General features: G+C 44.1%; 1 protein-coding gene across 3 annotated transcripts in view; it reads left to right on the forward strand.

Annotated features, from left to right (window-relative positions):
* Positions 1–6,388, forward strand: part of GANC (glucosidase alpha, neutral C) — a 43,665-nt gene extending 37,277 nt beyond the window's left edge. For all 3 annotated transcript variants that reach the window (XM_081312595.1, XM_081312594.1, XM_081312596.1), the window contains 2 exons: positions 4,397–4,500; positions 5,463–6,388. In XM_081312595.1, coding sequence (XP_081168721.1) covers positions 4,397–4,500; positions 5,463–5,575 — 217 coding nt within the window. In that variant the 3' untranslated portion in view covers positions 5,576–6,388. The remainder of the gene's footprint in view (positions 1–4,396; positions 4,501–5,462) is intronic.
* The last annotated feature ends 9,568 nt before the right edge of the window (positions 6,389–15,956 follow it).

Genomic DNA, 15,956 nt, shown 5'->3' on the forward strand with positions numbered 1-15,956 from the left:
CTCAACCGGTAACTGGTTCCATAGCTCCGGGGCGCCCACAGAGAAGGATCTCCCCCTGGGGGCCACCAGTCGACATTCTCTGACCGGTGGCACCCTGAGGAGGCCCTCTCTGTGGGAACGCACAGGGCAGAGGGAAGTAGACGCCGGCAGCAGGTGTTCCCTAAGGTACTCCGGACCCCTGCCATGTAGGGCTTTAAACACCATTACTAGTACCTTGAATCTCACCCGGAAGACAACTGGTAACCAATGCAGCTCACGGAGCAGAGGTGTGACATGGGAGTATCGGGAGACTCCCAACACAACTCTCGCGGCTGCATTCTGTACCAGTTGGAGCCTCCGGGTGGTCCTCAAGGGAAGCCCCATGTAGAGAGCGTTGCAGTAGTCTAGACGAGAGGTCACGAGCGCGTGAGTGACCGTGCATAAATCATCCCGGCTTAGATAGGGCCGCAACTGGCGCACCAGGTGAACCTGGGCGAAAGCCCCCCTAGTCACAGCCATAATGTGATCTTCCAAGGTGAGCCGTGAATCTAGGAGGACTCCCAAGTTGCGAGCCCTATCTACGGGAGGTAATAATTCACCCCCCATAGAAAGAGATGGAATATCCGAATAGACCCGGGATGAAGGTATGCAAAGCCACTCGGTCTTGTCGGGGTTGAGTTGAAGTCTGTTCCTCCCCATCCAGACCCGAACCGCCTCCAGGCAACGGGACATCACGTTGAGGGCATCACTGGGGTGGTTTGGGGTCGAAAGAAAAAGCTGGGTATCATCAGCATACTGATGATACCCAACTCCAAAGCCACGAATGATCTCACCCAGCGGTTTCATGTAGATGTTGAACAGGAGAGGCGAGAGGACCGACCCCTGAGGAACTCCACAAACGAGAGACCTCGCGGTCGACCTCTGCCCTCCTGTCAACACCGACTGCGAGCGTCCCTGGAGATAGGAGGAGAACCACTGTAAGACCATGCCTCCCACTCCCAATCCCCTGAGACGCCGCAGCAGGATACCATGGTCGATGGTATCGAAAGCCGCTGAGAGGTCTAATAGGACTACAACAGAGGAATGACCCCTGTCCCGAGCCCTCCAGAGATCATTCACCAGCGCGACCAATGCCGTCACCGTGCTGTGCCCGGGCCTGAAACCCGATTGGTACGGGTCTAGATAATCCGCTTCATCCAGGAACAAAGGGAGCTGATGCGCCACCACACTCTCAACAACCCTCGCAAGAAAGCGAAGGTTGGAGACCGGACAAAAGTTGTTCAATACAGCTGGGTCCAAGGCAGGCTTCTTGAGGAGAGGCCTCACCACCGCCTCTTTCAAGACGGCAGGGAAGCTACCCTCACTCAAAGAAGCTGATATAACTGCTTGGAACCAGCTGCGTGTCCTCTCCCGGGCTGCATAAACCAGCCAGGAAGGGCACGGGTCCAATAAACATGTGGTGGAGCTCAGCCTCCCCATAATCCTGTCCACTTCCTCCGGAGTCACAGAATCAAACTCCTCCCAGGTGATATCGACAAGACCGCCCGTGTCCTGATCGTCAGACTCTGCCTAGTCAGAGTCCAGACCGGTCCGAATCCGAGCGATTTTGTCCGACAGATAATGGTTAAACTCCTCGGCACGACCCTGCAAGTGTTCCTCCCTCACCTCTTGATTAAGGAGGGAGCGAGTCACCCTAAACAGGGCGGCCGGGCGATTATCTGCGGACGCGATAAGGGTAGCAAAGTGATTAGACCTCGCCACCCTTATCACAGCGAGATAAGACCTAATATAGGTTCTTAGTCGCAATCGGTCGGATTCGGATCGGCTGGACCTCCAACCGCTCTCTAGGCCCCGTCTCCAACGCTTCATCTCCCGGAGCTCCGCGGAGAACCATGGAGCTCGACGGGATCTGCATCGGGTCAGGGGCCGCAAGGGTACAACTCGGTCAAGAGCCTCAGTGGCTGCCCTTTCCCAGGCTTCCACTAAGGCATCTGCCGAGCTGTGAGTGGGGGAGGCAGGTGGGGACCCCAGCGCTGCCTGGAACCTCTCGGGATCCATTAAGCGTCTGGGGCGGTACCATCTAACTGGTTCCACACACCCACGGCGGGGGGTAGCAAAACGGAAGACCAGCCGCAGGAGATGATGATCGGTCCATGACAGGGGCATAATAATTGGGGAGCCCCCACCAAGATCATCTAACCACCGACCAGATAGGAAAACTAGGTCAAGGGTGTGGCCTCCCTCATGAGTCGGTCCTGAAAATACTTGCGTCAGGTCCATGGCCGTCATGGAAGCCATGAACTCCCGAGCCAACTCAGATGATCCTCCCAGAGATGGTAGATTGAAGTCCCCCAAAACTATAAGTTTCGGGAACTCAACCACCAACCCAGAGAGGACATCGAGAAGCTCAGGCAGGGCTGCTGCTGCGTGACTAGGCGAAAGGTACACCAGCAGCAAGCCCAACTGCGCACCAGGGCCGCATCTCAAAAAGAGAGACTCACACCCGACTATCTGCGGAACGGTGGCCTCCCGCGGACACAAGGTCTCCCTCATAACAACGGCCACTCCCCCACCCCTACCCTGAGCCCGAGGCCGGTGTAGCACCCGGAAACCTGGTGGGCAAAGATCAGCCAGAGGAATACCGCCCTCTGGGCCCAACCAAGTCTCCGTGATGCAACCCAGGTCCGCCAGCTCACACTCGACCAAGTCACGGACGAGAGGAGCTTTATTGACGACAGACCTGGCATTCAAGTACACCAGCCGGAGCTCAGGAGGCTGCACATCCTCACTCCCGGGACCTCGGGGCAGAACAAGAGGGTCGGAGCGCCTCACCGCTTGCAAGTAGCGGAGAGGCCTTCCCTGAGATCGATACGGCCCTCTGTTCCTACACCTGCTGCCATTCCCTAACGTCGTGGGAATGGGCAATCCCACGTCTTGCCCTGGAGCCCCGGGGGCAACCGACCTCCGCTCCTCCCCTCCGCGATCAATCCCGGCCCTGGCCTGAACAACGGTTGCTGGACTGCCCCCCATATCCGAACAACCAAAAGAAGTTCCCACCCCCCTCCCTAACCTCCTAAAAAATTTAACCAAAAAACTAACCAGGGGCCTCTTAGTTGGCTTATATCGGAGGCCCCTACCCGTGCCCAACCATCTCTCAGGGTCCCAACAATCGGGCCCTTCATCAAGAGGAGGTGTAAAGAGTAAGGCGGGTCGCTCCCAGGATGGGGGGGCCCCCTGAGGGCGTGTAAGACCGTGCTAGAATAAGTCAGACGCATGATCATTAAACAAGTCCGACAAAAAAGACAGCAAGGCAGACCAGATCGATATGGGAGGATCTCAAAATAAATAAGTCGAAGGCAAATGACCAGAGAGCCAGACCAGCTCCACTGCCACTAGAGCTGGGAAACCCCGGAACAGATCGAATCCCCCCCTCTCACGGCGGTCAAGGCCGGGGAGCAGCCTGGTACATAAAACCGGGGGAGCAATACCACCCAGAGCTCTCACCTCTGGGAGGCAGCAGATGTAAAATCTTAACCACTCTCCCACAGTGGTTATAACCCGGACCTTCCATTATAGGGGAGGGGGGAGAAGAGGAGGGAGTTATGCTGCAATGGTGGTAAGTGCGAAAAACAGTCAGAAGTCACTTTTTCTAGTGCTGTTGTAACTTTGGTCATTAAATGAACTGTTGTAAGTTGAGGACTACCTGTAATTGTCTGGTATACACATCACACTCACTGCAAATCACACAAACCATTCTGACTATGGTGTATGAATCCAGCCTGTAGATCCGAAAGATTTCCTTCATCTTGTCTTCCAGCCAGGCTCTCTTTCAGGGAGATACTTGTATCTGTTTCTTCTCCCTCCCAAGAATATAAAATATGAGTTTATGCACCATGTTGGAGATTCTCTCTGGGCACTCCAAAGCAGCATCTTCAACACCATGTCTAAAAAAATTTGATAAACTAACAAACGTTCTCAATTTTTTTCCTGCCAGTCTTTAGAAGAGAAGGTACTGTATTCCCTATAGAAGATAGAATAGAATAGAGCTGGAAGGGACCTTGGAGGTCTTCTAGTCCAGCCCCCTGCTCAAGCAGGAGGACTTATATCATCTCAGACAAGGGACTATCTAGCCTCTTCTTGAAAATCTCCAGTGATGGAACGCCCACAATTTCTGGAGCCAAGCTGTTCCACTGGTTAATTGTACTCACTGTCAGGAAGTTTCTCCTTATTTCCAGGTTGCTTCTCTCTTTGACCAGTTTGCAACCATCGTTTCTTCTCCTACCCTCTGGAGCTTTGGTTGATTGCCAGAAAAAGCAGGCTTTTTTAAAAAATCCCATTTATATCCTGCCCTTCTCTGAAGACTCACGGCGGCTTACAATCTAAGCACAAATCACAAACACCGTCTTTGTTTTCTCAGATGTGCTGGTGAAGAAGGGCTATTCCAGACAAAATGTATAGTTCAGCAGATACTGATTTTGGGAATAAAAAAGGAGCCCTCTGTTGTGACAGCAACTATGTTTGGTAAGAGACAGAAATAATTCAATTTCCAGCTTATTGATTTCTTTGCTTCCACACTAGACTCTCCAGGGCATTTGAAGCATTGCATTTCTCTCATTGGAAGAAACTGGATCTATTTATTTTAATTGTTTTATATGGCCACCCTTCTCTTAAATATGATTCTGAGTGGCTGACATTTTTTTTTAAAAAAATATATAATACAGAAACAATACAAATATAAATTTCACCCTCACCTAAAATACAAAGTGGCTGCCAAAGACACAATTCATCAACACTGTGGGCTCACTGAAGCTAGTCCTTCAAGGCTTTCTAAAAGTGAGCAGAGTTGAGGACAACTAAATCTTGTGTGATTTGATATTCCAAGGGGCAGCTACTTCATGGGTGTCACTAGATGACAATCCCTGAATTAAATGGAACTTCTACACAGAGTAATGTACATTTGCTTTTCTATAAAAAAAATTTCTTTAATAAGTTCCATTCAACAAGGTTGTTTCCTAAAAACAAGATGACAACATTTAATTGATAGGTAATGACCAACACCTTGAGATGCTTCCAGAAGTCAACTGGAGCAAATGCAGTTCATATAGCAGCAATGACATATTAATATAACACGAAGTGCCATTACTGCTTGTACTACTACTTTTGCTGTTGGAGCAGCTCAGCTGCTTTTCTTCATTCATTAGAAGTGGACATTTGAGTTGCTTTGTGGAGCAGGTTGGATGGAGTGCTTGGATATTGATAAGTCCTGAACTTGCTCATATCTGACCAACATATCTCAAAAGCCTACAAGAACATTCTTCTAAAGTGGAGAACAGAAGATAGTCTTAACAAGTGCTCACTCTGGAAGCGTTTGCTCCAGAACAGAAGACTTGATTACGATTTTGTTTTGAGCAGATATACAACAACATTAATGTACACGTTACTTTAAATAAATGTTTATGTCTATTTCTTTAATTGCAATTCAGATGGAAAAGAAGATAAGACAGTGCCTTTCACCTATGATACCAGAAATTCTGTGCTGACTCTTCAAAAACTTTCCTTAAACATTGGAAATAACTGGGAACTTCGTATCAAATGAAAGCGCAGCTTCAGAGATGCAGATGAAAAACTGAAAAATAATACTTTGAACAATTAGCATGCTTTTTTAAAATTGATTGCTTTTGAAATAGACAGAACCTCAAATGTGACACATTAAGTACTGTTTGTATAATTTAATTGATTCATATTCAAAATGTTTTTCATGGATGAAAACTTTCTGATATTATTTGCAAAAACTGCTCCTGGGGATAATTCATCTTGTTATGGATTTTGCAGTTCATTATTATTGTTGTTATTATTATCATCATTATTATTATTATTAGGTATATCCATGCAATAGTGCTCTTACTTTTATAACAATTTTGAAGTAAATTATCTGCTACATTTTAATTGGTGCACTGTTTTATTTTTGGGTGGATTCTATTTAGCAATTTGACACATTAATTCTTCTAAGAAGTTCTTAGAAAGAAGAAATACAAATGAGAATAGTTATACTAGGTATACATCTGGCACAGAGAGATTCTGCTTCACAAAACATAAATGCATTTTTATATGGGGTAAAGATATTTTGAATTAATGAACTCTAGCTTTCTTTTAGCTGGTGCACTTCAGATGTGTTGGGCTATAGAATCCCCATAAAAATTGTGAGAATCATCCTCCCATTACGTACAAAAAGAAAACAATGATATGATAAACTGTAAGGGATTGGTAAAACAGTATCGCAGAAAGGAAACCAATTCAGGCTTTATTTTGCTGAGCAATTAATATTTTATATGGAAATAATTTACCAAAAGTAACTTTTTCTGTTTGTAGAGCACAGAAGCATAATTGCCATTTCAGTATTAAAAGGGCCATATTTTAGAAGTTTTAGAGGAACTAGAGATCAAATTGCCAACATACGCTGGATCATGGAGAAAGCTAGGGAGTTCCAGAAAAACATCTACTTCTGCTTCATTGACTATGCTAAAGCCTTTGATTGTGTGGATCATAACAAACTGTGGCAAGTTCTTAAAGAGATGGGAGTACCAGACCATCTTATTTGTCTCTTGAGAAACCTATATGCGGGTCAAGAAGCAACAGTGAGAACTGGACACGGAACCACTGATTGGTTCAAAATTGGGAAAGGAGTCCGGCAAGGCTGTATACTGTCGCCCTGCCTATTTAACTTATATGCAGAGCACATCATGAGAAAGGCAGGGCTAGATGAATCAAAAGTTGGAATTAAGATTGCCGGACGAAATATCAACAACCTAAGATACGCAGATGATACCACTCTAATGGCAGAAAGTGAAGAAGAACTAAAGAGCCTCTTGTTGCGGGTGAAGAAGGAGAGTGCAAAACTTGGGTTGAAACTTAACATTAAGAAAACCAAGATCATGGCATCTGGCCCTCTCAATTCCTGGCAAATAGATGGGGAAGAAATGGAGGTAGTGACAGATTTTATTTTCCTGGGCTCCAAGATCACTGCAGATGGGGACTGTAGCCAAGAAATTAAAAGACGCTTGCTCCTGGGGAGGAAAGCCATGACAAATCTAGACAGCACACTAAAAAGCAGAGACATCACCCTGTCAACAAAAGTGCGTATAGTCAAGGCTATGGTCTTCCCAGTTGCAATGTATGGCAGTGAAAGTTGGACCATAAGAAAGGCTGAGCGCCAAAGAATTGAGGCCTTTGAACTATGGTGCTGGAGAAGACTCCTGCGAGTCCCTTGGACTGCAAGGCGATCAAACCGGTCAGTCCTAGAGGAGATCAATCCTGACTGCTCTTTAGAAGGCCAGATCCTGAAGCTAAAACTCAAATACTTTGGCCACCTAATGAGAAGGAAGGACTCACTGGAGAAAAGCCTAATGCTGGGAAAGATCGAGGGCAATAGAAGAAGGGGACGACAGAGAATGAGGTGGCTGGATGGAGTCACTGAAGCAGTAGGCGTGAGCTTAAATGGACTCCAGAAGATGGTAGAGGACAGGAAGGCCTGGAGGAACGTTGTCCATAGGGTCGCGATGGGTCGGACACGACTTCGCAGCTAACAACAACAACAACATTTTAGAAGTGCCCAGAACATTCAGAATCTCTAGTTTTCATAACAAATGCCTCTTCTTTCAGAACATACCTGCTTATTGAGGCAGAACTTGCCTAAGGAAGAGTCTCAGGACATAGAATCAGCACTCTCATTATAAAGAAAAGATATACATGTCTCCACACTCCTTAAAAAAATGTATATTTTCTTCCATTGTATTGTGTTGTGTCCCACATAGCAAAGATGTAGCTATTAGAATCATGTAAAAGTAGTGTAACGTTTTTGCTAAATATATTCTGCATCATAAAGTATATATAGGTTGAAGCATTGTTTTTTGTACGATTTTGTTTTGAGAAATAGGAATAAAGGCTAGCTGCTTCTTCATTTGTTCATTGTTAGGGTTTTTCTTAATATGGCAGCAAACACAAATGTGAAGACTACATTTGTTTTTCTCCACACAAAACTTTTATTGCACAAAATTAGATTCTCTATTATTACTCTATTATTTTCCTATTACTATAAGTTTACCAGTATTTCTTAAATTTCTATCTCTCTGTTCTAGTTACATGTTTTTTTACCTTTGTGTATAGTCTTGTGGGGTTTTCTAATCTTAACTGTTTCTTAAGTCTTAGTTTCCTAAATCTTCCTTATTCCTCAGGTTCTACAGCTCTTGTAGCCAGCCTCAGTCCATTTGAACAAGAAGTCCTATTTTTTCACTCCTTTATAGATTTGTGATGGACTTTTTCTTCCTTCCTCCCTCCCTCCTTCCCTCCTCCCCACCAAGCCCCACCAATATACAACCCACAATTGAGCTTCCTGGAACCGGTTTGTAGAACTCTGCACCTGGGCTGCTGCCTGCAATGGCCTTGTTTTGCAGACTTGCTTGACTTGGGGTAAGGCTCTTTTCCTCCCTCCCCCACCCCACCATTTTTCAGTCCTGCCTCCCAGTAGTCATATAGTTCCAAGAATTGACTGTTTTCTTCTGCTGCTGAGGCACATCCCTTTGTATTAAAATCTCTTTTCCCAGGTCTCTGCTGTCTTCCTAATTAACTTGCCACACCCGATGCCAAGTGGTATGTGAAAGCTTTGATCTTTCCATATTTAAGTTTTGGCAATATCTTGGAGTGCCACGTGAAGAAGATGATTCACTTGTGCAACTCGCACGATGTGCTGGACCAGTATATATTCAGCTGGTCCATTATTATAGCTAACTTAGGAATTAAGAACTGTGTTAGAGTATTTAGCATTTACAGGGTTAATGTTGTATCCTTGAAAGAACTGTAAGAACATTTAGCATTTACAGGGTTAATGCTGTTTCCTTAAGAGATGGCTTCTGGGAAATGTAGTCTAGTTAGTAAGTCCTATAGCTTAGAGCTTTTCAACCAGTGGTACGGGCACCACCTGTGGTACATTGGCACCTGGCAGGTGGTACGTGACCATCCTAGAAAAATGGTAGCAGGGGAGGGGAATGGCAGCACTGCACAAGCCTGAGAGAGACGGATGGAGCTGCAGGGCTGTCAGGGCTCAGTGGAAGCGCCAGGCTCCAGCTGGAGCTCGACGCTGATCCCGGCGTGTCTGCTGAGCCCAGAAGAAGCACCAATCAGCTGGAATGTTGCAGCATCTCCAGGGTCTTGTGATTTACATTCAGATGCTTGGCAACTGATTCATGTTTATGACGGTCACAGAGTCCCAGGGTCGTGTGAAGTGACCAAAACCTGCTGCAACCACCCAGCAGACGGGGAATAAAACCAAACACACCCCTACCCTATCCCTGCTGCCAATCCTCAACAGAAATGCTCACAATGAAAACCTCGGACAGGAGGAAGAGAGCCGCCAGGTGGGCAGGCAGGTGTCTTGCTCGGCTGTGGCTTGCGGGGCACTTTTTCAGTGTCATTGTAACTTTGAACAGTCACTAAGCGAACTGTTACTGTAAGTCGAGGATCACCTGTACTTCATCACTTTTTTTTTTGGTCATCAAGTTTTTGACACTTTGCTAGGTGACTGGTGGTACTCGGATGTTGCCATATGCTAAAAGTGGTACGATGGGTGAAAAGGTTGAAAAGCCCTGCTATAGCTTATCTAGTCAGTGGGAGGAGCTTCAAAGTTTATTGCAGGACATCCTGGCTACGTGCCAGGCTGTAAAGCCTTTGTCTAATTCAACATCTTGCACGCATCGATTAGCAGCTCTAACCACGCATAGCTGAGATGGGGAATTACCCCTTTTTACTCACAAAAATGGACAGATATGATTATGACTGGACGAATCTACTGCAAAGTAAGTCTCTGCTTAGAGTTCCTGGACAATAAATATTTGTTTAAAACCATTTCGTTGAGTTATACTGTCTGGAATCAAAGAACAAAGCATTTTATTTCTGGGGGCCAGAACACACAATGTTCTGAAAAATAATTGGCAACTTCAGCAACTGTTTCACTTTCTGAAGTTGTCTTCCTCATTAAGAAAGATATGGAAGATACTACAGAATTTGCAGCCTCAAAATTTTTCTTAATTTTTTTTAGTACTTCCGTGAGTTAACAACATTTTTTTAGCCAACCTTTAAATTCAGGTTCCTGCAGCCATTCATTTTTAAATAATGGCACATCTCAGGTTTTTATTTTTTTTTCCTTCAGCAACTCTTCACTTCAATTATCATTGTTGGGGGTTGTATTACTATCTAAATTGGAACTTGAAAGCATGCAAGCACATACATTGCAATCAAAGACAATCTACAGATAGAACTTAACTTATAACCACAACTGGGCTTGGAATGTTAGTTGTAAATTTTTGCAGTTGTAAGTTGAATCACCATGTGACCAGCCTTGATTTTACGATTGTTTTTACAGTGGATGTTAAGTGAGGCACTGCAGTCACTACACGGATCATATGGTAGTAACTCTGAATCCGGCTTATCCAAAACAGCAAAAGAAGTCACGAAATGCAACCTCATGATGGAACACAAGGTCAAAAATAACCGAGCAACGGTTCATTAATGAAAGCCAGTTTTCAAGTACCTGAAATGCTCATATGACCGTAGGTGGTGGGGTGGTATGTCAGTCATAACTTTATTATGGCTGACCTACCATCATTATGATTATGGGTCCCAAACAACTTTTTTTTTGAATCTGTCATAACTTCGAATGATTGTTAAGCAACCGATGATAAGTTGAGGACTATTTGTAAAGCTGAGGGTTACCCTGCTGCCATCAGAGGTCTGCCTTCCCAGCTGGTGAATGGAGCGAGTAGGCACACTTGTCTTCAGTGGATTGAGCGAAGAATGGGGGAGGGGAAGGGGCAGGGTCTTCTAGCTGAGCCATCCCCCTCACACTCTGCAGCAACTAGAAACCCGGGAGACTGTGAGTTCTAGTCTCAACTTAGGTATGAAAGCCATCTGGGTGACTTTGAGCCAGTCTCACACACTCTCAGCCCAGCTCACCTAATCGGATTATTGTGACAGAGAAAATAGGAGAAAAAAGAGTACAGATAGTCCTCGACACTCAACAACTCATTTCGTGACCGTTCAAAGTTACAACGGCACTAAAAAAAGTGACATGACGGTTGTTCACATTTAACGGCCTTTGCAGCATCCCCATGATCATGTGACCAAAATTCAGATGCTTGGCAACTGACCCATATTTATCACCGTTGCTGTGTCCCAAAGTCATGGGATCACCTTTTGTAACCTGAGAAGCCAAGTCAATGGGGAAGATGGGTTCACTTAACAACCATGTTACTAACTTAAGAACTGCAGTGATTCACTTAACAACTGCGGCAAGTAGGGTCATAAAACTCAATAAATGTCTCACTTAACAACAGAAATATGGGGCTCAATTGTGGTCATAAGTTGAGGACTACCTGTATTAGATTTGTTTACCATCTTGAGTTATTTATTAAAATATAAAAACATTTTAAAAAATCTCAGAAACAAATCTCAAGAGAACTGCCTGGGCTGCATGTTGATGTCACTAGTTTTAGACAAAAGAATCAGGTGACAAACAGTGGAAGAGTCAAGTGCGAGTGACACTTAGGAGAAGAAAGATGGGTCAGCTGCAGAAACGCTGCTCTTAGCCAATAAGGTGGCCACTATTGTAGTGCTGACCTTGCAACTAAAATTTGGCACTCTGTGGACTGCAAAAGAAATTTAGTACTGTTATGTGTATCATGCACATACTGAATTTGTTTGCTGTCTGCAGCAGTGTCAATCAATGCCAATATAGATACGATATAACATATAGAAAAACTTAGATTTCATTAAATTTTAAAATAAAAAACCTAAAATCCAAACGGGATTGAAAAATCTGTATCTGGGGATAAAAACCCAATACTGCAATAGTGTCACACACACATGCTTGCTTTCAGTTGTTGTTTTTTTTAATCTAACAAAAGTCTCCAATTAAGGAAAGGGTGGGGCTGTTTTTACCCTCCTTCTCAGGAAAGCACCAAAACACTGGATCCCGAGAAGGATAAAAATGCCTTGCTTTATTCCCCGTGGTAAGTTCACTCTTCCACTTTCACCTTTATTTAAAGCTTAATATGACTGTAATAAGTATGTGGATCTTCCTAGGACAAGGTTTTTCTGCCTAGAAAGGCAGCTTCTGGATTCCATTCACAGCAACCAAACCCCAGGTACTGTATAGAGAGGAAATAACTAGCTTCTTCCACATGCAAAAATATGTGCAACCTCTGGATGCTTTCATAGAATTGAAGTCCATCAACAGATGAGGCCTGTTCTTCTATAGAGGGTACATCTGGCAACCCGGCTTGTCCAAAGAAATGGCTAGCGCTGCACTTTAAGCTGCTAAATATAAATTGATCTTTGCTAGGCTGCTTTACATGGAATCTTAAAGGACTCTCCCACTTCATTCCATTGAACTATTTTGGGAACTGGTTTGAGAGCAGCTGGTACCACCCCTTTCAGTTTTGGATGGGAGATTGCATAGGAGCCTCGTGTATTTATATTCCAGGGTGAACAATAGGCAAGATGTAAAAATGTTGTTTGCATTTTTGTGGGCATGTCATACAGCATACAGATCTGCATGTGATCTGGCATCTGTTTCACTTTTAAAACATTTGCGGTTCTAAGTATATGTTTAATGATGTCTGCTGAAAACTAACGCTAACAGTGCATCTTTACTTAGTTCAGTGGTAGTTACCTTCTCTGCTATTATAAATCAAGTCTGTGAACAGAGTGGATGGATGAAGTTGCTTCCTTGTGTTGTATGCCATTTTTGACACAAATCTCTGGAGCTGTTGCTTTTTTTTTTCAAAGTCCAACAAACATTGTTGCTGGAGAGCTTACCATGTAGGATGTGTATCTGTCCCTTTCTTCCAGGAAGATAACGAAATTATCTTTCAGGATTTTGGAAGCCAACGATCCTTCTAAGAGGGCAAATTTAAGTCAAAGGTTTATGTGAAAATTTCAGGGAAGCCTCAGCTGAGACCCATTGGGCTTCTGAGCAGAGAAACCCACTGATGACATATGGAAGAAGAGCTCTTTCACTGAAAGACGGGAAAGTTACAACTCCAAACTACATTTTAAAAAGAAAAGTACGCAGTTACTTTCTGCTGTGCCTTTTTTTCATGTTTTTCTCTAAACCATTTAAGCCCATAGTAGAGGGACACGAAATCAAGTGTAAATATCCGATCTACTGGAAAGTTCAAATAAAATGGAATGCCGAAACTATCATAGAAATCACAAAAGAGATCCAGCCAAGCCAGACATATTTTATATTCTTTCTTTATTTTCATTATGTTCATATTTTATTGTATTTTTTTTTAATCGCAGTATCCCCATGATTGTATTATCCCGATTTGGGTGCTTGGCAATTGGTATGTATTTATGACGGCATCAACATGGAGGGGTTAGGGGCTTATGATCCCTTTTATGGAAATAGCTATGAACACTTGGAAAAATATGAATTTCTGCCCAAGCTCCTGATAATGCTACTACAAAACTTATAGTATATTTAGGCCAAAACAATTGTATTCAGAGCAACATTATTATAAGGTATTCTTCTAAGAGGGCACAGCATATGTGCCAGCAGTATTTAAGCTGTATGTACCAACTCCAGTTCCACAATTTTATCGCCAACTTCTTATTCCCCTACACCAGGGGTGTCAAACTCAATTTCATTGAGGGCCGCGTCAGCATTGCGGTTGCCCTCAGGGGGCCGGGTGGGTATGGCCAGGGTGGGCGTGGCCTACTGGGTGGGCGTGGCTAGAGTACGTATGGCCTACTGGGTGGGCGTGGCCAGCTCTACATCGTTCGCATCAAGGGTGCCTATGGGGGCCTGGGCAGGAGTGGGACAGATCTGAGGGTCTCTGGCAGAAGGAGGGTCTCTGGGCCAGGGCCAAGGCAGAGGGGGCCGTTCCCTCACTGTTTCCAGGATGGCTTCGCGGGCCACATAAAACCACTTCGCGGGCCGGATCTGGCCCCTGGGCCTTGTGTTTGACATGTCTGCCCTACACTAAATAATCCTTTACTGAGGGAGTTTTATTCCCTTTTCTTTTTTCAGTCAGACTCTTCAATGCAATTTCAGGGCTTGCCTTTGTGTATTCTACTGGTTATGGATGTTATGCTAACATAAATAACTTACCCAGATACTGAATAGCATAAAGAAGTTTTCCAGAAGCACAGGTAAAGTGTCCCCTTAAACTGGAGGCCTAGTGTTACTAGAATTCATAGAGCTGCTAAATTGGTAAGTACATTTTGCAAACAATGTATTTACCACAAAAGTACTTGTCTGTTATGCTTGGAGCAACAGGTTTTTGTTTTTTGTACATTTGCACTTGGTTATCGTGAACTTTGCATACACTAAGAGAATATGAATGGAATGGCATGGAATGGAACTGGAAATATTTTTTTTTAAATTCCATTTATATCCCGCCCTTCTCCGAAGACTCAGGGTGGCTTACAAGCTTAGCAGTAGCCTTCATTCTATGTATATGCCTGCTTATTAGGGCTTTCATACACCCCCCAAGCGGCATTATTACAAAGTCAGCTTAATTGCCCCCAACAATCTGGGTCCTCATTTTACCTACCTCGGAAGGATGGAAGGCTGAGTCAACCTTGAGCCTGGTGGGATGCGAACCTGCACTAATTGCAGGCAGCTGGTGTTACCTAAGGAGGCATTAGCCCACTGCTCCACCAAGGCTCCTTGGAGGTCTTCTAGTCCAGCCCCTTGCTCAAGCAGGAGAATCTATACCACCTCAGACAAGTGACTGTCTAGAATTGTTGATGGCAATTTCAAAAAAAGTAATTCATTCTTCATTACTTTACAACTACCATGCATTTTGTTGCAATTTGACAAACCTGAGATAATGAATAGAATAGAATAGAATAGAATAGAATAGAATAGAATAGAATAGAATAGAATAGAATAGAATAGAATAGAATAGAATAGAACTGGAAGAGACCTTGGAGGTCTTCTACTCCTGCCCCCTGCTCAAGCAGGAGAACCTATACCACTTTAGACAAGTGACTGTCTAGTTTCTTCTTTAAAATCTCCAGCAATGAAGCACCCACAATTTCTGGAGGCAAGCTGTTCCACTGGTTAATTGTCCTCACTGTTAGGAAGTTTCTCCTTAATTCCAGGTTGCTTCTCTCTTTGGTCAGTTTCCAACCATTGTTTCTTGTCCTGCCTCTGATGCTTTGGAGAATAACTTGACCCCCTCTTCTTTGTGGCAGCCCCTCAAATACTGGAATACTGCTATCATGTCACCCGTTTCTTCTTTTCTTTAGACTAGCCAAACCCAAGTCCTGCAGCCGTTCTTCCTACGTTTTAGTCTCCAGGTCTTTGATCATTTTAGTCGTTCTTCTCTGAACTTTTTCCAAAGTCTCAACATCTTTTTTTGTAGAATATTGACCAAAATTGGTTGCAGTATTCCAGGTATGGTCTTACTAGGTTTTATAAAGCGGTACGAATACTTTGCATGATTTTTATTTTTATTTATTTTAATTCCATTTATATCCCGCCCTTCTCCGAAGACTCAGGGCGGCTTTACAAACTTAGCAGTATGATGATGTTGATTCTATGTCTGTTTATACAACCCAGGATTGTATTAGCTTTTTTGGCTGCTGCTGTACACAGCTGGCTCATAGTCAAGTGATCGTCTACTAGGACTCCAAGGACCCTCTCATAGTTACTGTTTTTAAGCCAGGTCTAACCTAATCTGTACTTGTACCTTTGATTTTTCCTGCCTAAATGTAAAACTTTGCTTTTCTCCACATTTTGTTGGATAGGGCCCATTGTTTAAGTTTCTCAAGATCTTTTTGGATTCTGAGCTTGTCTTCTGGGGTGTTGGTGATTCCTGCCACTTTAGTGTCATCTGCAAATTTGATGAGTTCCCCTTCTATTCCCTCATCTAAGTCATTTATGAAGATATTAAAGAGTACTCAGCCTAAGACGA

The sequence above is a fragment of the Vipera berus genome (assembly GCF_964194415.1).
Source record: "Vipera berus genome assembly, chromosome: 1".
Classification (NCBI taxonomy): Eukaryota; Metazoa; Chordata; class Lepidosauria; order Squamata; family Viperidae; genus Vipera; species Vipera berus.